The sequence below is a fragment of the Bombina bombina genome, chromosome 2 (assembly GCF_027579735.1).
Source record: "Bombina bombina isolate aBomBom1 chromosome 2, aBomBom1.pri, whole genome shotgun sequence".
Classification (NCBI taxonomy): Eukaryota; Metazoa; Chordata; class Amphibia; order Anura; family Bombinatoridae; genus Bombina; species Bombina bombina.
In genome coordinates, this window is record NC_069500.1 from 622,407,346 (window position 1) to 622,432,345 (window position 25,000).

Sequence of the window (25,000 nt, forward strand, 5' to 3'; positions counted from 1 at the left end):
TAAGTATTAGATACAAAGTATTAATTCCCATCACTTCACTGAACTAACTAATTGGCCTAATACTCAAGTAGAACAGAAAAAGGAATTGTATGTTTTCTTCTTTGGTTCAGGCCAAGTCTGAGACTGTGTTGGATAATATGGGCTATTAGCAAATGTAAAAACTAAAGTTTCATTTTATGCCAAAGAGACAATAAATTTGAACATGTAACTGGCACATCTCCTTGGACATTTATAAATGTTAGAGATTACAATAATCATGCTCTAGCTCATTTTACGTGTCCCACAAGAGACGGGACAGTGAATGGGTGGTTTGCCTAAGGATGGGTGAGCACAAGAGTAAGATTCCCTGTGAGGTGCAATTCAGCCAATATAATGAATGGTCACCATTAGTCTGAGCACATTTGTAGAGTATGATTGAAAGACCATTATAACACAAGTTTCACTCAAGGGTTTTATTGCACTTGTTACTCTTTTGTAGGACTCAAATCTTTTTCACATTCTCATGAACATATGTGGCATGTTCTACATGTTTCAGGTGCACTGTACATTTCTTTAAAATTAATTTAAAGGGCAATATACAGATGCCAACAGTTTTATTGCATTAATCTAGGGATATTATTTATCAAAGGAGGAAATGCATTATTATTAAGACACTGATATTCTTACAATTATGGTATATTGAACTTAAAAAGGGACAGGGCACTCACACAAGGGACAGATAAGAGGTCATTGTATTTAAAGCTGATTCAGGAACACTGTTTTAAAAGGGCTAGGGTTTGCTTTCTCCCACTTTCCCACTGAGAGGCTTATTAATTCTGATGTCTCCTTTACATCATTTTTCTGTAGCCAGTACTCTTGTACTGAAAGCTGGTTTTCCTGTTGAAACCTTCACTTGTGCTAAACGCATTATACATGAGAAAATAAAAATAAAAGCAAAATGAATAATTTGTAAACTATTACATACAATTGAAGTTCATGCTATCCACCTCTTCTCACCTGTAGCTCTTCATGTTGCTTTTATCCATCAGCATCACAATTTCTGGACCACTTTGAAGCCTGGCTTCCACACTTTCTCTCTTGTAATGTTCCTTCTCTCATCTTAGGGGACTTCAACATATCCCTTGACAATCCTAACATGCCTGCTGCCTCTAAACTTCCATCACTTACCACCTATTTTGGCCTGTCCCAGTGGACAACATATCCAACCCACTGTGAAGGCAACTCCATAGACCTGGTCTTCACTAATCTCAACAAATGCAAGAGAACAAGACAATACAATAGCACTTAGTCTGAACTTCAAATGAGTAGTAGATTTTTTTATAACAAATTTCAAAGTTATGTATATTTCCACTCCCCTTGTACCATGTGATAGCAATCAGCCAATCACAAATGCATATACGTATAGTCTGAATTCTTGCACATGCTCAGTAGGATCTGGTGACTTAAAAATTGTAAATATAAAAGATTGTGCTCATTTTTTTTAATGGAAGTAAATTGGAAAGTTGTTTAAAATTACATGCCGTTTCTGAATCATGAAAATTTAACCTGAGTGTCCCTTTAACTTCCCCTTTCCTCTCCCTGACCACCATCTAACTTTCTCTCACACGCTATCTGCTGCATCTTTGCAAACCCCCAAAAAACTGCTGCCTTACAGGAATTTAAATAACTTAAATCTCACAGAATTTTCCACTTAACTGAATCCTCTACTCTCCAACATTTCATCCCTCTCTTGCCCTTGTGGCCCTACAGTATAATTTGGCACTGAAATCAACACTTGACAAAGCTGCACCCTCCACTGTTCGCCATACATCAATCACTCAATGACAACCGTGGCACACCAAACAGATCAGATATCTGCAGCGATGTTCACAGGCTGCTGAACGGCAGTGGAGGAAATAACGCACCAGTGCTGATTTTCAGCATTATAAATTCATCCTTAAATCCTACAACTGTTCTCCTCCCTTGTGTCCTCTCACGCATCCAACCCCAGAAAGCTGTTCTTAACCTTTAACTTCGTCCGCCTGTACCTCCGCCCACTACCAAATTCACTGCTCAGATTATTTCTGATCACTCCAAAAATAAAATGGACACCATTAGAACAGATATCTACACCTCACACCACTCAAACCCAGAACTCCTACCCACCCCTTCTATTAACAAAACTCTCTCTGTAACAAAGGAAGAAGTCTCTGTACTCCCATCTTCGGCTCATTTCACAACCTGCCCACTTGACCCTAATCCTTCACAACATCTTCCCTCTCTCTTTGCTTCACTAACCCCTACCGTAACTCATCTCTTTAACCAATCTCTCACCGCTGGCACATTTCCCGATACATTCAAGCATGCGTCAATCATACCAATCCTAAAAATCCCTCACTTGACCCCTCCTCACTAGTGACCGGTCTCATTACTTCCCTTTGCTTAAAAATTATTGGAACAACTGGTCTTTAAAATCGGCCAACTCAATTTCTCACAACTAACGCCTTACTTGATCCACTACAATCTGGTTTCCGCCATAAACACTCAACAGAAACCGCTCTTACTAAAGTAACAAAATTACCTTTTATCAGCTAAAGCAAAGGGCCACTACTCCTTACTAATTCTTCTTGACCTGTCTGCTGCTTTTGACAGTTGACCATCCTCTCCTCCTTAAAATCTTACATTCATTTGGCATCCGAGGAACAGCCCTCTCCTGGTTAGCCTCATATCTCTCAAACCGCTCGTTTTCGGTTTCCTTTACCAACATATCTTCTTGATCCTTTGCCTCTCTCAGTTGGAGTACCACAAGGCTCTGTCTTGGGTCCCTTGCTTTTCTCTCTATTCATCCTCCCTAGGAAAACATATAGCCTCCTTTGATTTCCAGTACCACTTATATGCCGATGACACCCAAATCCTGATATCTCCCTCTTTACTCAACCAGATTTCCAACTGCCTCTCTGTAATTTGGAGTTCACACTACCTCCAACTCAATCTGTCCAAAACTGAGCTGCTTCTTATTCCCCCCTCTTCGAGACATCCAACACCTGACTTTTCTCTGACGGTCGGAGACTCTATTCTCAACACCTCACCCCAGGTCCGCTGTCTTGGGTTCACACTTGACTCAGAACTCACATATACAAGCGCTTACCAAATCCTGCCGTGCACACCTACGCAACATTTCCAGAATTCGTACCTTCCTTACTCAAAAAACGACAAAGATATTAATTAATTCCCTCATATATTGCAATCTACTTCTATACAGCCTTCCAAAACACCACCTCTCTCCAATCTATTATAAATGCTTCAGCTAGACTCATCCACCTAAGTCGTCGCTCTACATCAGCAGCTCCACTCTGCCAGTCTCTACACTGGCTCCCCATACACTCCAGAATACAATTTAAAGTATTAACCCTAACTTAAAAAGCACTCAGCAGTCTAACTCCCAACTATATTTCCTCTGTTATCTCCAAATATTCCCCATTCCGTCCTCATAAGTCAGAGGTTGATTGAAGTCTCTCTCCTCCTGTTATCTCTACATCCCACTCCCGTCTTCAAGACTTCACGTGCTTCTCCTGTCCTTTGGAACTTTCTACCCCGCTCCATAATCCATAAGACTGTCTCCAACCATGTATAGCTTCAGACGTTCCTTGAAAACATACCTATTCAGAGAAGCTTACCATCTCTCCTCCATCTCTCTTTCTAACCAAAATAATTCTTGAACTGCCTGACTCACTGCTGCAACTACAATCCATTTTACCTGCTGGAGTGTATTGATGAGAACACAATTAAGGAGAGAACATTTTGTACAGTGTTCCTTTAAAAGGGATATACTAAAGTCAAAATTAAACTTCCCTGTTTAAAATGTTTTCTAATTCACTTCCATTTTTAAAACATGTAGTCTTTTTATATTCATGCTTTCCGGGACACTGAGCATGTGCAATATTTCACAGTATATATGTATATACATTTTGTGATTGGCTGACAGCTGTCATGATGCAGGAAGAAGGAAAATTGAAGTAACTGAAATGTCTCAGAAAAAGAGAAATCTACTATTATTGAAATTCAAACTAAGTGCTATTCAATTAGAAATGCATAATAACGAGATTATTAATAATAAAAAAATAAATAAAATGGTCCTTTAAAGGCGTTTCTCAACCTTTTTGTAGTAAGTACCCCTGTAGGCATACATTTGTTTTCTATGTACCACAACTGTAGCACAACTATTGATATTTTACATGAACAAAGTTGTAAATCATGTGAATTTTCAAATAAAAATAGCAAGAGAATGAAGAAAAACTGATAATAGAAGTAAATTAGAAAGGTGCTTAAAATGTCATGCTCTATCTGAATCATGAAAGAATAAATTTGGGTTCAGTGTCCCTTTAAGTATGATGCACTTTACCATTTTCACATTGGCACATTTATCTGGCACTCGTCTTTGTGACACTTGGTCACAGCAATACACCTTACATGGCACTTTCTCTGCTCACATCAGTGAAGCTCATCTTCAGCCCTCATATGTCACCAACAAGGCAGAATCTAAGGTTTTACCAATTTGAGGTGAATCAGTGATTGAGCAGTGGTCTAACCCAGGCAGGGAAATACTCTCACTCTGACCTGTTAGGAGTGCTCAAGGGTAGAAATGAGAAACACAGGTTTCTTTGATAGGTCATGTTTACAATAGCTACATCAATAATGAAGGCCAAGCCCTGGAGTACCCCTTGCCAATGATCCAAGTACCCCCAGCGGTACACATACCACAGGTTGAGAGACTAGGCTTTAAAAAGGTACTGAAATTATTACATAAGACATATGTAAAGTGCAGATGTGGACTATTAACTGCTTTAAACATTGCTTTATTAACATTTTATTAAGGACATTTTAGAATGTAGTTTGGGGCATCAAGATCAAATCAGATGGTTAACAAAAAGTAATCTCATGATTTGTCTGCCAGGACACAAACTACTTGCTATCAAGGAGAGTGAACATACACTATTGCTTTAAGTTATACGTTTCAAATATCTAATTTTACATAAAAAACACATTTTATTAAACATTTTAACTTGAATCTTCGACAAAAACAACAAGTTGGATAGATCACTACCTAAATATATGCTTTGTTCTATTAAATGTTCTATATACATTCCTTTCTTGCACCTTTGGAAAAATAGTGTATTTCCACTTCACACCAATAAAATTGGTTTCATTTTATTCAGCTGGTGTAAGTTAATTAATTTCACATTATCCACAAGGTATCAGGAGTGTCAATGCTACGACATTCACCATGTTAATGATATACTCATACATGAAGATGCCCAGGTTTTAGAGATACCTTCTGGAAGCTGAAGAACCAAGTGTTCAACAAAGACGCTAATGTCCGTTATTTTATACCATTTATTTATTTTTTATTCCACATACAGCTTACCTTTCCCATTGGAAGCCATCACTGGTAAATACTGTTCTTGTATGCCAATCCAATTTCACATACAGAGAGTGGTTATCTGCCTCAAACATGTTGGATTACATAGTAAATCAAATGATCTCAGTATATGGTATTTATGACAATTTACCTAAGGGTTGGTGACTTACAAATTCCAACACATGAGACAAGGGTTGTGGGGTTTTGTTAGGTACTATATTTATGCTGCAATGTTTTTTAAAAAAAATATTTTTAAAAACAGTTATAACAAACCATTTCATAGTAAATTTTAGTTCGTAAAGATTTTTATATAACTCATTTGAAACACAAAATGAACAAATAGTCAAACAAATCAAGTCTCTCATAGTATAGAGTTAATGTACTGTTATTCTTATTTTTCACTTATAGAATTCTTCAACTAAAAGAAGTTGATAAACACTGAACAACACTTTCTGACTTATTAACAAGTATCCTAAACGTTTTGATTGTAACAATGGTTTTGAACATAGACAAAACAAACTGAAATTACCTGCCATGTTGGATGTCATTACTAACTAACAAACAGTGCCCGTTCTAAAATGCTAAAGCAGCCCACGGCAGAACGCTGTTTTGCTAATAGGCGAAGTGTCCACCTCTTAGCAAATAGCATACGGGACATTGCTCCAAAGGGCGCCAAGCCGGATTTTCCGCATGGCTATTGGCCAAGAGGTGAAAACGTCACCTGTCAAGCAAAACAGCGTTCTGCCGTGGGCTGCCTTAGCAGCTCAGAACGACAAACGCTTGAAACAAAAAAAAGGCGCCTTCGGCATGAAGTATTTTATACTTCATGAATGAAAGTCTCCTTTATTTGTTTCAATAGTCAATCCTAGCATTTCACAAATGCTAGGATAGATTTTCACTTTAAAAAGACAAGCACACATCAGGTTAATTGCACGTCATCTATAAGCATAACTATACACTATTAAAAACATACACACAGTGTGCACAATTAGGCAAGTTGTATTTGAGAATTATATTTCATTCTTGAACAACTACAGTGTTCGCAGTCAATCCAAAATGTTAATAAACCTCAAACCTGAATATTTAATTAAGTAAAAGTGAGGTTTTAGCTTTCTTATGAGAATATCTATGTGTGCAGAATTATTATGCAACTAAATAAAAAAAAACTAACATTTTACACCTCACTTGTTTATTTTCATCTGTTAAAGTGAGCATAATAAACAAACAGCTCAAAATTTACAAATAAACATTTGACATTTCCCCACACACAAAAACAAACAAAACAAAAAAAAACACACAATATAGCCACCCTTCTTTTCAATAACAGTCATAAGCCTTCCATCCATGGAGTCTGTCAGTTTCTTGAACTGTAAAGGTTCAACTTTTTGTGCAGCAGCAACCACAACCTCCCAGACACTGTTCAGAAGGGTGTACTGTTTTCCTTCACTGTAAATCTCCCGTTTTCTAAGGGCCCACAAGTTCTCAATAGGTTTTAGGTCAGGTGAGGAAGGGGGTCATGTCATTCTTTCATCTTTAAGGTCTTTACTGGCTAGCCATGCAGTGGAGTACTTTGATGCTTGCAGTGGAGCATTGTCCTGCATAAATATCATGGTCTTCTTAAAATACTTTTTTTCTGTACCACTGCTTGAAGAAAGTATCTTCTAAGAACTGGCAGTAGGTTTGGGAGTTGATTTTGAGTCCATCTTCAACCCGAAAAGGTTGAACTAGCTCATCTTTAATAATACCAGCCCATATCAGTACCCCACCTCCACCTTGCTGGCATCCGAGTCGAAGTGGAGCTCTGTGCCCATTACTGATCCAGCCACAGGCCCATCCAGCAAGTGTCTCATCTCATCAGTCCATTAAACATTTGAAAAGTCTGTCTTCAGATATTTCTTGGCCAAGTCTTGACGTTTCAACTTATGTGTCTTGTTCAGTGGTGGTCGGGTTTCAGCCTTCCTTACCTTGGCCATGTCTCTGAGCACCATGTACTTCTCGACACTCCAGGTATATGACAGCACTGGAGGATAATAGGTTCCTGGTAGCTTCACGTTTGATTCTTCTCAATTTTTTGGCAGTTAGAATCTTTTTCTAAACACGTTTCTTGTGACTCTGTTGACTATTTGCAACAAAACGTTTGATGGTTCTATGATAACGCCCCAATATCTTGAAAATTTCATGAGTGCTGCATCCCTCTGAAAGACTATTTACATTTTTTGACTTTTCAGAGTCCGTTAAATCTCTTTTAGGCCCATTTTGCCAGAGGAAAAGAATCTGCCTAATGATTATGCACACCTTGATATAGGGTGTTGATCTCCTAAGGCCACACCCTCCCTCATTACACATCACCCGATATGCTTAAATACAATAAGCATTCAAGTTTATACAGCTTGGAGTTGGACAATATGCATACAAATGATGATTTGGTCAAAAATACTCACTTGCCTAATAATTGTGCACACAGTGTAGACATAAAAGGCCCCTTAACCTGTGACGTGATAGTTAAACCACCAAAATCACTAGGGGTATACCTCTCTTTACAGCACTTCACTTTGCTTATATGGAGCTGAAGTTTAACCTCCAAGCAAATTGAAACATTACTGTACTCATCTTGAGATTGCGAGAAATGCGACTGGCACCGTTTTGTTATGCACCGGTTTGTTTACAGCATTGCAGTGCACGCCGTGTCTTAGTCTGGCAAATTTTACAGGTGATGTACAGTTTTTATAAAATACTAATTGAATGCTATACTGTACTGGGCTAGTGTTAAAATAAACTTAGCACTATTGTTAGTTCAAACATGTTTTCAAGTCTTTAAACACACTGGCAAGTGAAAAGAAAGCAAAAACTTGTTTGTTTCACTACAAGGTGGTTTCCACCCTACAATGGGGCTCAGATCCCTAACCTGTATGAGCGAGGTATACCTGTATTTTGGATCACAAAAATTGCAAGATTAAAGGACAGTGTACTTACTTGTTATTTAATGTGTTACAGTAAACAGCTGCAGAGTTTAAAAAGTATTGTTCCTTTGGGCATATTTTGTATATTAAAATAGCAGTTTTCTGCCAACTGAAACAACCCAATACAAGGGGCTAATCTTGTAAAGAGATAATACCTCATTATCTTATCTAATTATTTACACAGTTGCCTCCTTTTCTTTATGGGTTTACTCAAAAACAAATACTTAGAGAACAATGGGAAACTAGCATTTTAGTACCTTGCTGCCAGAGCACCCTCCCCCTTGACTGGGAGCATTATTTTTTCTAAACCATTTTGTTTACATGTTTTTTGTAACCAGAACTTAAAGGGACAGTCTACAACATAATTTTCTAAGCCTCTGCTGAGGCTTACTAGGAACAGATATGTGGCAGGGTTAGGTGTGCACTTTCAATCTAATTTAAATTATCAACTCCCTTGACTGGTTGGCTCTCATAACTGACATGTAATAACTAATTTACAGTTTTTCGACTGAATTTGTTAATGTTTTTATGAATGTCTAGTTCATATGGTTAAAATAAGTAAATTATTACATTTAGATTACTAGAATTTTAAAAATTGACATTGTACACAAGATTTTTTTCTTTGCATAAATGTTTTGTAGATTTATTTATGTAGCCCATCTTGGAGTTTATTTGTAAAAAAAAAAAAAAAAAAAAAAAAAAAAAAAAAAAAATATTATATATATATATATATATATATATATATATATATATATATATATATATATATATATATATATATATATATATATATATATATATATATATATATATATATATATATATATATATGTTTTAAATGTATACTGTAATCTATAGAATCCTGAAGCTCCTGTTTGTATAATCTTTTTATATGCAGGGAAAGGGGGGGGGGGGTGTTTTGTTTTTCCAGCCCCTTTCACTGACCTCATCAACAGTGCTAAACTGGGAGCATGTTTTTATATAAGTGCATATTCTTGTTTATAGTAGTGTATATATTACATGCAGTTATATGAAAATGGTGTATACTGACCGCCCCTTTAAAATTATGTTAACGTACACAGATTATGCACTTGCACATACAAAAAGAGACAGGTAGAGATAGAAAAAAGTTAATTTACTCACCAGCCAGAATTTTCCAATAAATTCCGTAAAATTGCTTGTGGTACTGAACAGTTGTAGTAGCCCATGCCAATGTATGATCGCCATATTTTGTTCTTGCTAGCAATTTTGTGTAGAGTTTCAAGAATTTCATTTTCACCTAGGAACAACAATATTATTATTATAATTAAGAACACCACCACCCTCAGGTATTGTTAAACCTCTGGCACCACAAGAAGTTTTAATATAAAAAAAACAAACAAAAAAAAAAACACAACTTAGTTATAATAATATCTTTGTGCTGCCTGGGTCCAAGAAACTTACTCAGAATGGAAGTAATTTTGTTTGATAAGGAAGGTAAGCGATACACTCCCCAAAAACATCAAAATATATTTATCTACATGTTGCAAAACCCTGCTGCTTATTAAATTATAGGATCTAGCATTTCAGCATGTTATGTATATGCAATACATACATTTCTGCATCAGTAACATAAAGAAGCACGAGCCGTGCAGATTCAGAACTTATTTTTGTGCACTCAATATAATATCAATTCTCATACGGTTTCTAAGCTTGATAGCATTAAGTTCTTATAAGTCAAGTAGACACTGAATGCACCTGCTGGGAAATCTTTACATTAGCCAGAGCTGCTGAAATTGACCTTGTACATTTTTTCCAATGAACTTGTAACACAGCATCAACCTTAAAGGTTGCTGAACTCTAATTATAGAGATAAAACATGCATTTCCCAGTAAAATAACTGCAGAGAAAGGTGACACAGTTCAACTCTAAATTACACAAAAGTGTGCAGAACTAATGGGAAACATAACACCTTATTCTACAATGTGCTATAAATTACAGACTTTGCATTATCAGTCTGATCAACCAGTGAAATTTAAACTATGAATTAAAAAAGCACCTGATTCTAATTGCATCAAAATGAAATATAATGTACGATCAATCCTGCGACCCCACTGTAAACAGCCTCTACACACACACACACACACACATATATATATTTTAATAAAAAGTAATTCAAACAGTGGCTGTTGTGAAACCAGTAATCACATAACATATGGTTTACAATGGAGAAAAACAAATGAAAGCATCTGGAGGTGACAGATATGTGGTTAGGTCATTGGGCTGCAGTGATACTTTAAACAAAAGCAGGTTTTCCAAAAGGTGCCATACTTCACACAGATGTATTGTGGGCCTTTGACTTTTTGGGATTATCTTGATTGCTGCCATAATGCATTTTAAATGGAAAATTAGGTTTTAGATTCCTTTATTTTATTATATCAACAATTTAAGGGGCCATTATAGTAAAAAACAAAAAAATAATAATCATATGCTCTAAAACATGTGACTAAGACTAGCGACACTGCACCTCTATGTGTAACTTGAATTGCTTATTGGAAACTACCAGTGATCCACTTAGGACCAGCAGTACTCTGCAGGTCCCAAGTGCTACCTCAAATGTGTTAAAGGCCCGCAAAGTGGTTAAACACAGAAAAGCAAAGTCTATAGCCTTAAAGGGACAGTCTACACTAAAATAGTTATTGTTTAAAAAGAGAGATAATGCATTTACTACCCATTCCCCAGCTTTGCACAACCAACACTGTTATATTAATATAATTAACATTTTAACCTCTAAATTTCTGCCGGTTTCTAAGCCACTATAGACAGCCTTTTAATCACATGCTTTTTTTTTTTTGCTTTTCAGAAGAGGATACGGCTAGTTCATGTGGGCCATAGTGATAACATTGTGATCACGCCCAAGGAGTTCTTTAAGATTTAGCACAACACAGTACTAAATGCAAGTCAATAGATAATAAATAAAATGTAATGTGATCAAGGGGCTGTCCAATAATTCTTATGTACAAGGTAATCACAGAGGTAAAAAGTAAATTAATATAACTGTTGGTTATGCAAAACTGGGGAATGGGTAATAAAAGGGATTATCTATCTTTTAAAACAATACAAATTTTTATTGTAGACTGTCCCTTTAAAATGGCATGCTCTTATGAATTAGAGCATGTACATTTTGTTTACTATAATGTCCCTTTAAAAGATAAAAGGGGCGTGGCTAACCGCCAAATGAGAAAGACGCAGTGCTAAAGAGCTCCGGCTAATTGACTGATTTAAAAAAACTACACTTAAATCAGCCAACTTCGGTTCTTTAAGGCTATCTTTACACCGCAGAGTTAGCATCCGAGTCGACTGACGGAAGAAAACCAGAGGATCCCTTCTCTTCTCCAAATAGCACATATAGAGGCCTTCCGTCTGCCAACGACCGTTGGAGGGTTGGGACTCCGCTGGCCACTTTCAGCCATCTACCTACCAGGAGATCTACCCAGAACCAGTTGGACCCAGCCTGCACATCCTCCTCAGAGATTTATCCACCGAAATCCTATAAGAGTGGCGGAGGGTTCTGTGGTGAAGGGAGGCAGACCGTTTCATAAGACCAGGGACGGGTATGTACCGGTCTTCTCCTGCGTAGTCTAAAGGGTCACTACGTAATCTCCATACACAGTGGCTCTCTATAGCCCTGGTTCTGGAAAATAAAAATTGAAGGCGGCGCTACCTGCCCAGGTGGTCCTCTAGCTTGAGTGGGGGCCTTCAATTAGAAGCGGGAATAACTAGCCCTATAACTATATAGTAGCCTATACGTAGGTTTTGCCCTCACACTGTTTTGCTGGGCCTTTGCAGGGAGGATTTGCCTCTGAAGTAGCAGACTATCTAGAGAACCCAAGCCCCCTCATCAGAACTATTTGGGCCCGATCTGTATTGGTGGGCCTCTTAGCAAGTAAAGTTTCTGGAGGAAAAGTGCCATTTTGACCCTCGGCCTAGCACCTGTAGACGCCAATATACAGCAGTATTAGTTTGAGAAACCCTCTTGGCTGCTCAGAAGAGCCATTTAAGGGTTTGTAATCTATGCCCTGAAAGCATCTTAATACAGATTAGTCTCTCACAGAATCTCCACTTTTACCGTCTACCCACTCCCTATCCTGGTATTTCAGCTTGTTTGGCCTATACACGGAAAAGTTAAAAGGACAGTGTTTGGAGGATTCTTTTGTCACCTGACGTGAGACAGCTATCAACATGAAAGTTATTTGATTAATAAGTGGGGCAGAGTGGCAAGACCTTATAAAGCATGAGTTACAAGATGCTATTGGTACAATAATATTTGCATGATAGCCTGATTGTCTGAGCCTGATCTCTCTGGTTATCCTTTAACCTTTCCTCCTCCCCACTTCCACCCTACCTTTTCTCCCCTCATAGACAGACCAGGTCTTTCGAGCAACTCTACAGGATGGCCTACCACTCGGCCTTACATTCATGTTTCATAATGTTCTATATTTTGATTTGTTTTTTTATTTCATCACAAAATGTTTTCAATTTGTTTGTCATTGACATGTCAACATTCTTACTTCTTTTTTTCAGAGAAATTTTATTTTTGGTCTACAGACATGATAGGGTTGTAGTGATTTGTGTTTATTTTGTCAGATTCCTATTACATCAGAGCTCCCCTAACCCAATTGGGAATCAGTACATAGCGATATCTTCGCTCATAAAGCTTCAGCAACTTCATGTGTCAAATTCGTTCCATCAAAAAGGGATATTTACTACCTAATAATTTTAAACTGTGTCGATTAAAATAATTACACATAAATGTCAGAGGTCTTAACTCGGACACCAAAAGAAAGAAAGCAATTTCTGAGTATAAATCCCTAAAAGCAGACAGTCATTTAGGAGACGCACTTTACCAGGGGTTGCACTCCCAAATACTGGGATAAACTATCTGATACAATATTACGCCAAGGGGTTGTCACAATACTATTACATTCATCACTTAATTTTAAGGAAGAAGAGGAAATTAGAGACAAACACAGAAGGTTCCTGATATAGTCAGGGAACTGCTACAAAATACTCCTATAGTTCTTGTAAACATATATGCGCTCCCAACAAACATCAAGATAAGTTCTTGATGCAACTTGATAAGCAACTGACTGTCTGGAAAAGATACAAAATGATAATAGGTGGGGACTTTAACACTACTCTTGATAATAAGGTAGATAGATCACAAGGGACAGTTAAACCTAACCACACACACCACAATACAATTTTAAAAGATTTTGCTTCCGATCATAATTAGATTGATTGCTGGTGAGCCCTGAACAGAGGGATGAGAGATTACATACATTATTCACCAATGCATATTACCCATTCAAGAACAGATTATGTATTAACAAGTCAAATACTAATTCCCTTAGTGATAAAAGCCCCAATCACTAATTGTGACCATTCAATGGTTGAAATAATGACTGGATTAATTAACCCAAACAGAGTTAGGTCATGGACACTCAATCCCAATATCGTCTAAAATAAGATTTTCCTACAGAAGCTCCAAAAACACTTCTGACTTCATCATTGTTAATGAAGGCTCAACACTCAATCCAATACACATATGAGGAGCATTAAAGGACCAGTCAACACATTAGATTTGCATAATCAACAAATGCAAGATAAGACAATGCAAAAGCACTTAGTCTGAACTTCAAATAAGTAGTAGATTTTTTTTAATAACTAATTTCAAAGTTATGTATATTTCCACTCCCCTTGTACCATGTGATAGCAATCAGCCAATCACAAATGCATATACGTATAGTCTGAATTCTTGCACATGCTCAGTAGGATCTGGTGACTCAAAAAGTGTAAATATTAAAGACTGCACATTTTTTTAATGGAAGTAAATTGGAAAGTTGTTTAAAATGACATGCTGTATCTGAATCATGAAAATTTAATTTAACCTGAGTGTCTCTTTAAAGGCCTTTGTCAGAGGTCTCGATAGCGGAATCTAATACCATTAATAAAAAACTAAAGAGTCAACGCAACCAATTAAAATCAGAAATAGAAGCCTTAAAGGGACAGTCTAAAAAAAAAAAAAAAAAAAAAAAAAAAAACTTTCATAATTCAGATAGGGCATGTAATTTTAAACTATTTTCCAATTTACTTTTATCACCAATTTTTCTTTGTTCTCTTGGTATTCTTAGTTGAAAGCTTAACCTAGGAGGTTCATATGCTAATTTCTTAGACCTTGAAGGCCGCCTCTTAAGAATGCATTTTAACAGGTTTTTCACCACTAAAGGGTGTTAGTTCATGTTTTTCATATAGATAACACTGTGCTCATGCACGTGAAGTTACCTGGGAGCCATCACTGATTGGCTAAACTGCAAGTCTGTCAAAAGAACTGAAGGGGCAGTCTGCAGAGGCTTAGATACAAGATAATCAGAGAGGTAAAAAATATATAAATATAACTGTGTTGCTTATGCAAAACTAGGGAATGGGTAAAAAAGGGATTATCTATCTTTTAAAACAATAACAATTCTGGTGTAGACTGTCCCTTTAAGGAGACAATCCATCACCAATCCAAGGCTTCATATTATGGCACAACTAAAAATTAAAAATGTGGCACTGGATAAAATAATGAAGGAAGTAGCTAGATCAATAAAATTAATTGACTCATTACTACATATATAGCAACAAACCAGATAGAATGCTGGCTAATAAACTAAAAGAAATTACAAAATTTTCGACGATACCCCAGATACAATTAAATGATAATAAAGTCACGAACGAACCCCTTCATTTCGCCAACACATTTGCAGATTATTATAGAAAATTATATAATATTCCTGCAGGTAATAGGGATAATGATAACGTAATTGAGATAGGTTCCTAGACACTAGCAGAATCCCAGTCCTGGATGAGGAGGATTTGGATGCTTTAAACACCCCAATCACTCTGTCAAAGGTTAAATTAGCTAATTAGCTATTAAAGAACTTAAGAGCTCTAAAGCTCCAGGCCCCGATGGTTATTTTTGAGGGGGGGGGTTAAAAAAAATAAATAAAAAAAATACACCTCTACAGGATTTATTAGCCTCCCAACTAGACAGACTGTTTAACTCCAGAATGCAGGGGAGTGACATCCCAAAATAACTCTTGATGGCTAGGATAACAGTCATCCCAAAACCAGGGAAAAATAAATATTGTAGTAACTACGGCCCCATATCATTAATCAATCAAGATCTGAAACTTTTTACAAAAATTCTAGCAGCAAGATTAAAACTCCCCACTCACTAAATTAATTCATTTTGACCAAGTGGGTTTTGTTAAAAACAGAAGCGCCTTACAAAACACGCGCAAGATTATAGATCTTGTGGATTTGGCGACTACTAGGGGGATCGCCTTCTCAGTCTGTTAGTTTCCTTGGATGCAGAGAAGGCGTTCGAAAGGGTTAACTGGGGATACATGCATGCCGTATTACACAAAGTGGGCATTACAGGAGAGAGTTTCATACTGCATTAACCAAATTATACTCTAATACAACCTCGTTTATTAATTTATCGGGCTATCAAATTCTATTCCTATTAATAAATGGCACCCAACAGGGTTGTCCATTATCACCCCTTCTTTTTGCTCTCTGTATTGAGCCTCTGGCAATCAAAATCAGAGATAATCCAGACATAGCCGGAATAACCATAGGGAATTCAGAATATAAAATATCCCTTTTCGCAGATGACATTCTATCTTTGACTAAACCCCTACTATCTCTCCCCCCATTATATGAAATAAGCAACTTTGGCAAGCTTTCTAACTACAAAAAAAAAAATGAAGATAAATGCGAGGCTTTGGGGATCAAACTTCCTCAGCACACTAAAAAAAATCTATTGGAGCTTAAAAGGACAGTCAACGCCAGAATTTTTAATGTTTAAAAATATAGATAATGACCCATTCTCCAGTTTGGCATAACCAACACAGTTAAAATACTACATGTTTTCCCTCTGTAATTACCTTAGATCTAAGCCTTTGCAAACTGCCCCCTTATTTCAGTTCTTTTGACAGACTTGCATTTTAGCCAATCAGTGCTCACTCCAGGGTAACTTCATGTGCATGAGCTCAATGTTATCTATATGAAACACATGAACTAATGCCCTCTAGTGGTCAAAATGCATTCAGATTTGAGGCAGTCTTTAAAGTCTAAGAAATTAGCATATGAACCTCCTAGAATAAGCTTTCAACTAAGAATATGAAAAGAACAAAGCAAAATTGGTGATAAAAGTAAATTGGAAAGTTGTTTAAAATTACATTCCCTATTTAAATCATGAAAGTTTTTTTGGACTTGACTGTTCCTTTAAGTTCTCATTTACTTAGGCTAAAAAAAAAAAAAAAACCAAAAAAAAAAAACACAAATATTTAGGAAACAACATCCCAAATAGTATAGATTCATTATACCAGGTTAATTATGTCCCTATGGCTAAAATTAAAGCTCTCGTTCTATGGTAGAATTATGACTACCAAAATGACAATCCTTCCAAAACTTTTATACTTGTTCCGCTCTCTCCCAATTCCAAAGCTCCATAAAATACAGAAAGACATACTAAAATTTATATGGCAGGGGAAAAAAGCAAGAGTAAACAAAAGCTTATGTGTAAGCTGAGGAAAAAGGGAGGATTGGGTGTCCAGGATCTGATTGCTTATTACTACTCAGCAAGAATGTCCCAAACATTGCAGTGGTATAAAACAAATCCTAATGAGCACTGGATTCAAAATGAAGCAAAAATAATGAATGTTGAACACCTCTTTCAGTTATTCTGGGAAACCAAAACTTTTAAAAATCTCTGGAAAAAACACTTTTATAGCTATAAGACATATGATCCAGATTTGGAATTTACTGATAAATAAATTTGCCCTGGTTCAGGAACGATCTAGGATCACTCCTCTAATAGTGCCACACTCCTCCATTGATACTCAGACACAACAAAAGTGGGGAGTAAAGGCCTACATGGAATTGCTGATGCGTTTATTAACGATGATATAAACGTATAATCAATATGCGGCCCTAGACAGCTAAGTCAAGGATCAATGCTGTCTTAGGCAATAACAAAACTAACACTGCTTTTGAATCAATGTGCATCACTAAAGCACCATATTAAGGGCCAGATCTCTTTGCTGATGGATGAGAGGATGAGAGAAAGCCCCCTTTTATATTGAAATGGGAGAAAGATTTAGGTAACTCTTGGCCAATTAAGACGTGGAACACTAACCTGTTCCTGGGTCTATCTTTCTCACAATATGCTTCTCTCAGGGAAAAAAACTACATGAAAGTAGCATTCAAATGGTACCTTTACCCAAGAAGATCTAACAAACTTGAGATAGCAAACACTCAGCTATGTTACAGAGGCTGCCCGAGTGTGAAAAGATTAAGGGCATCTGGGACCAAACTTCCACATTAATTAGCACCATATTTCATATCCAGATTAAGTTGACCCATGACCAGGCCTTATTACACTTCCCAGTAACACAGATTAACAAAAGACATAGAAAACTCATCATGGTTATTTGCACCATGGTCAGAATCGAAGTAGCGAAATTTTGGAAAACAACACCTCCTAATTTCACACATATCACAAAAAGGTTAGAGTACCATGAAATGGCTAGCTTAATAGCTGAAAAATCTGATAATCGTGACAGATCCATAGCTCTATAGGAGCCTTACATCAGGTTTCATGAAAATAGTGTGAATCATAATATCTATTCAGCTTCATTTGGGAGTGTTTATATTATCATTCACTTTGATTAAGCTTACAGATGGTAAATGGTTATACTGAAGATTATGTCACTTACTGATAGTAAAAATGGTTGTTGCCATGGTTGGGGAGTTCCAATAGGTGTGCGGGTCGATCAACCATCTGTGGCTGTATTGTTTGTAGCTTCTTAACATGTCATGTTTATTCTCATACTATTGTTGTAAACTTTATTTTTTTCTTTTTATAGAATGATAAAATATTTTCAACATAAAAGATAAAGGAAATGTCAAAAATAAACTCATGATTCAGACAGATCACTCAATTTTAAACAACTTTCAAATTTACTTTTATTTTTGTGTGTTTAATTTGGTATGTTCTTTTGGTTTCTTTTGTTGAAAAGCATACCTAGGTAGGTTCAGGAGCAGTAATGCAGTGGGAGATAGCTGCTGATTAATAGCTGCACATATATACTTCTTGTCATTGGTTCCCCCGATATATTCAGATAGCTCCCAGTATTACAGTGCTGCTCCTTCAACAAAGGATACCAAGAGAATGAAGAAAATTTTAGAATAGAATAATTGAAGTAAATTGCAAAACTATGCTCTACCTGAATCAGGAAAGACATTTTTTCCTGTGTGGTAAAAAGTCTGTACTAAAGGATTGCTTTATTCTTCTTTGTAAAAATATTTCATGTTGAAATCTGATCCATGTACAAAACAAAAATATTTCTGATTTATCATAGGACATACACATATATTTCACCTGGGCGTAGAGCCTTAAGGGTGAAAATCTTTCACAAAGCCCAATTATATGAGAAGACACTCCCTATTTTTTTTTTTTATATATGTATGTTTTGATGGTCTCACTTGCACGAGATTATTTTTCCCATTGGCAGAACCAAACACGTTTATATTTCTAATTACAAAGCTTCTGTTTCCGCTGAATACTTGAGAAGTGTTTTCTGAGAAGTATCTGCATTGTGAAAAAACAAGTTATTCTTAGAATAAGAACATCTAACAGTTTAAAAGGTGTGTTTTTTCCTGTACGCAGCTTAAATAGAAGTTACAAAATTACTTTGCCAATAGAATCATATATGTCGTTTGAAAACACATTTTATTTAGGGTTAGATTAAGAATGGAGCCCCTCAGTAATACCGACACACGCAAATGTGAGCCGATATTACACATAAAGCGAACACAACCTCGCGTTCGCATTGCATGGAAGCTTTGCGCTTATGAGAGCACGCTTCCATAGGCTCCCATTCTGATGCCAAAACACATGGCACAGCGCAACATATTTAAAAAATATATCGGTACATGAATATATATACATATATATATATATAATATATATATATATATATATATATATATATATATATATATACACACACACACACACACACACACACATACATTTTAAGCACAAATACATATGTATATAAGCATATACATACAGTATATATTCACAGTTTAAACTTAGTACCCACTTTTCAGTGCATTTTTTTTTTCTAACACGCCACATCCCCTTCACTTTAACCCCTTATAACTGCTTTGTGCAGTTATTTAAGAAAAAAAAAAAAAAAAAAAGATGCTCAGTACATTTAATTTTGGGGGACATTTTTTCATTAACCAGAGATCTGATCTCTGGTTAATTAATGTGAGTGCAAAGTGCTACCACAAGCTTGCGGTAGCATTAACTGGCTACTTGTAATGGCTGGTTATTAAATGTGTGCCCTTAAACAGGCAAGTTTGCACGTTTACGGGCACACATTAAAATTGCGCTCCACTTGTAATCTAGCCCTTAATGTGTAAACACATTCCGATGCTAAAATTAAGTGTTCTGACTATAGATGCAAAGCAATAACTTCCATGTGTAACTCTTTGTACATGACAGGGTTATGCAAAGACTTTCCCTGTTGCAGCTAGTGTCTGATGTCATTCAGAACTAACCAGATTGAACTGGCCTTGAACTTAACCGAAGCTGCTAGGTCTAAAGTTTGCACTCAAATGGCAATGTGCAATTACATCGGAAGAGACTCGACTGCAGGAGATACACCCACCTTGGGGGAGGAAGAAAGTTACTGAAGGGAAAGATTAGCATTATACTCTGCTGTGCAATTGTTCACTGACCAGATCATTCAGGCTTCAGCATGAAAGGAAAAAAATATAAAATAATTCAGACAAAATATTGAAAAATGACTGCAAATGAGAACTTGCTTTGTGCACCTCCCATCTAAACTAATTCTCAGACAAAAAAGAGAAGCTATAACGCATTCCTTCTTTACATACTACTGTGAGACTGGCAAGCAAATGCAAGATATAGACTATGCTTATCACAATGAACACACTTTCATCTCACCATTTCTTTATTATTACCATGAATAAAAAAACAAAAGGAAATAGAAACTAGCAATTAAATCTTTCATTTTTATCCAAACAGCTACAATAGATAACCATTTGTCTTCTGTGTTTCAGAGGTATCGTGTCATGAAGGGAAGACGAGTCTCATGTAAAGCTTCTGGTTACCATAGTAACAGTGTAATCAGATGAATGCTTTAGACACAAAAGTGACTTGCTCTGTTAGGCAACAGATTATTTATTTGGAATAAAGCATTAAAATAAAAATCATAACTGCAACGTAAAAACTAATCACAGACTAGGTCAGAAATGTATTTCAAAGATGAATGGATAAGAAAACTTGCAACATTATTGCTCAATATTCTATTATTTGATGGTACATATAAAGAAAACTAAGATAGATACTCAAATTGGAGGGTATTAAAGGGCCATGATACCCAAATGTTTAAACATTTGAAAGTGATGCAGCATAGCTGTAAAAAGCTGACTAGAAAATATCACCTGAACATCTCTATGTAAAAAAGAAAGATATTTTACCTCAAAAGTTCCTCAGTAGCCACATCCCATTGTAAAGGATTTCTAAGCAGCAAATCAGTATGTCTGTCCTAGGACAGCTAAGGGAGCTAGCTTACTTGCACACTCATCTTATTTCCCTATTCAGTTTAAGGAAGGTTACTATGAAATCTCATGAGATCACAGTAAAAGAGTTCATGACCTCAGCACTGTTGATGATTGGCTGCTGTTCATTTCTTCATTTTTTTTTTCTTAGCCTGCAGCTGAGTATAACTTTTTACACAGAACTTACTCTGCTGAGCTGAGGAGATTGTGAGGTAAAATATCTTCTTTTTTTACATAGAGATGCTCAAGTGATATTTTCCTGTCAGCTTTTTACAGTTATACTACATCAGTTTCAAGTAATTTAGCATATGAGTATTATGTCCCTTTAAGTTTAAGAGTAATTTGAAGAAGCAATTTATAGTAAGGATGACTGATGCATGGAATACCAATAAAGGTGGTTTTGTACATTCAATTTTGACAACACCTCAGAGTCCCAGTTCCAAAAGTCACACACACAAAACACTAGTCTTCAATATGTGTACTACTTTGGATTTGACAGCATTCATTCAGAATTGTTCTTCAATATCCCAGTTAACTTATATTATCTAATCTGCTTTGTTGTTTTTGAATCATTTGTTATAAAACATACCTAGATAGGCTCACGAGCAGCTATGTACTACTGGGAGATCGCAAGTGATTGATGGCTGCCCATATATACCTCTTGTCTTTGGCTCACCAAATGTAATCAGAAATCTCTAAATAGTGCACTGCTGCTCCTTCAACAAAAGGATATCAAGAGAATTCTTTAAAATTGTATGCTCTATCTGAATCATGAAAGTAAAAGTTTAGAGTTTCATGTCCCTTTAAAAGGAATACCCTCTTAAAAACCAAACATAATCTGTGTGGCACAGTGGTGGACAATTTGATACAGGTGGGAGTACATACAGCCCCAGGGGTCAAGTCTGGAGCTGTATGTTTTATACACACAAACACTTACACACTATTAATATGTCTATAATCTATACACATTACATAATAAAAGCAAATTAAATCCAATGAAGGCTTGAATGGTTGCCTTTGGCCTGAGACTCCTGTTAAATCTATAGCCTGAGGAAACAGCCCCTGCAGAGGCTGCGAAACACATCGCTTTTGATAAAGCCAATATATATATATATATATATATATATATATATATATATATATATATATATATATATATATATATATATATATATATATATATATATATATCTCTCTATCTCATCAAAAGACAGACTAACCAGGATATTTCTATTTGGAGTCAAAATTTATTGACGTTTCGGGGAGTAAACCTCCCCTTCCTCAGAACATACAGTGCATACAAACACCTGTGCTTAAATAAGCAAACACATAGACACCTCCCATTTCCTGTCTCAAAAAGGCGCCAAAATTAAAGCATATCCTGTGTACAACTCTGTGACCCTGGAAGTACTTAGCCACAATCACTTCCGGTATTAGTTCAGTGAAACAAATAAACAATTATTCAAATCTACTTAATCATCAAAACTTGTATCCCAATAATTGAACAACATTTTATATAATGTAAAAAGAGTCTTACTACCTCAACATCACAGCTACGTTCCTTCGTGTAACCGCTATGCGTTTCCATCTATTTACCGGAACTTACATGACCTCCGGTTCCGGTCTATGCGGAGGTGCGTAACTTCCGTTACGTGTTTTCAACTCACACTTAACATATCAATGTAGTGTATATTGGCACCTTCTAAGAAACAGGTAATATATATTCAAAAATTTCTTTAGACAGTATACATGTGCTTTCATTAGTATTGAATCAACTCTCACTTAGCAAACTGTGCTACAAAAAGTGGGTTATAGATCCAACATAAAAAATGCACATAATAAAGAGGGAATGGATATACACAGACCTCATATGAGTCTGACACTGAATTGTACTAACATGGACATTCACCATGGCTCCCTCCTAATGCGAGGAGACAGACCCATCTTGTTCATATGATAAACATATTGCTCATGTACATTATATATAGTGTGCTTCATTAGAAGTATGGCTACACTACAACCAGGGAATACATTGTAAGCATAATCAGCTACAAAATGAGTGGTACGTATGAATGGATAGTGCCCACAACCAGCATGAGCATAGTGTATGTGGGTCAAGCCAGAGACGAAAACATTGTCACCAAGGTCTAGGGAGTGCAAGACGGTGGACCACGCAAGTCCAAAAAGATCCACGTCATCCACCGCACCACACTGTGACAGGGTAGCCCATCCCATCAAAAGGTGGACAAGGCACCCCCACAGTCACCATCCACAACCTGCAAGTATTCACGTACCAGCTGGCCCATACTCTCACTATATCACACTAAATTATATCATATCAGAGCACCAAAGTCCGGTGGAGAATTGAGTCCCTTAGGGTGCATTGTTCCCAAATGGAAGATCCATTCTGCTTCTCTTCTTAGCAGTAGTTTATTTCTGTCACCACCACGGATCAGCTTAGGTATATGATCAATGAGGATAAATTTGATAGCAGATACCGCATGTTTCTCTGTAAGCCAGTGGCGTGCCACTGGTTTGTCAGAATCCCCTTTCTTAAAGGCTGATCTGATCGCAGCTCGATGATTAGCCATTCTTTTGCGTATTGTCCCCTGTGTTTTTCCTAAGTAGTGTAGACCACATGGACAAATGATCAAATAGACTACAAACGTAGTAGTGCAGGAAATCGGATGATTGATGGTATAAACTTGGTTTCCATGTGGATGATTAAACTTTTTGGTAGCTATCATAACATTACAAGTTGTGCAATTAGAGCACCGAAAACATCCTTTGCGTGTACTTTGTTGTGATTCATCGTTATAGCTCCTGACCGGATCTGTGGTCACCAAGAGGTCCTTAAGGTTAGTACTGAGTCTGTACCCAACCAGAGGACGAGCATTCTGTGCAAATTTTAATTTAGGATCAGAGAGTAAAATATGCCAGTGTTCCCTGATGGACTGTCCAACCCTGGAAGTATTGGGCGAAAATGTAGTGGAAAAAAAAAAAAAAAAAGACATTTCTGTCCATATCCTGACATTTGTCCTCCTTCTGTAGAAGTATGTCCTGTGTGGTATTCTTAATCAGTTCTTTAACGGTTTCCAGAACTGTGGAAGAGTAACCTCTATTGGCAAATCTAGTTTGCATTTCTCGTACCTGTGACTCCCCCTTCTCTCTACTAGAATTGTTTCTAATGGCCCTTATAAACGGATTTAATTCCCTTCACCAAAGATAGTGGGCGACAACTCCAGGCCATCAACAGGGAGTTACAATCAGTAGGTTTAGATTACAACGTGGTCTCAAGTTTAGACAATTCCTTAGTAATCATCAAAACCAAAAATTCAATCTGATAATCACTAAACGACATCTTAAACCTGACCGTAGTGTCAGTGCTGTTAAAATTATGAAACCACTCCTGTAAACTCTCTGGGCTACCTCTCCAGATCATCAGGATGTCATCAATGTACCTCCTGTAAAAAAAAAAAAAAAAAAATCACCTGAGATACATCGTGACACAAAAAGCGGTTCTCAAAACCTGCCATAAATAAATTGACGTACGATGGGGTCCATGTTTGACCCCATCACCGTTCCTTTCACCTGGAGGGAAAAAAAAATAGATTTCTCAAATTTAAAATAGTTCTTTGTCAAGCAGAACTCAGCTTCAGATAAATATGTCTGTCCACCCATTGAATTTTTTATTAATTTGGCTGAGTTCTGCTTGACAAATAACTATTTTAAATTTGAGAAATCTATTTTTCTCCAGGTGACAGGAACGGCGATGGGGTCGAACATGGCCCCATCGTACACCAATTTATTTATGGAAGGTTTTGAGAACCGCTTTTTGTGGAGTCACGATGTACCTCAGGTGATTTTTTTTTGTACAGGAGGTACATCGATTACATCCTGATGATCGGGAGAGGTAGCCCAGAGAGTTTACAGGAGTAGTTTCATAATTTTAACA

At 36.7% G+C, this 25,000-nt stretch overlaps 1 protein-coding gene across 1 annotated transcript in view; it reads right to left on the reverse strand.

The window, feature by feature from the left end:
* GLDC (glycine decarboxylase) overlaps nt 1-25,000 on the reverse strand; it is a 151,092-nt gene that overhangs the window by 117,650 nt on the left and 8,442 nt on the right. The window contains exon 3 of the mRNA XM_053702564.1: nt 9,502-9,637. Coding sequence (XP_053558539.1) covers nt 9,502-9,637 — 136 coding nt within the window. The remainder of the gene's footprint in view (nt 1-9,501; nt 9,638-25,000) is intronic.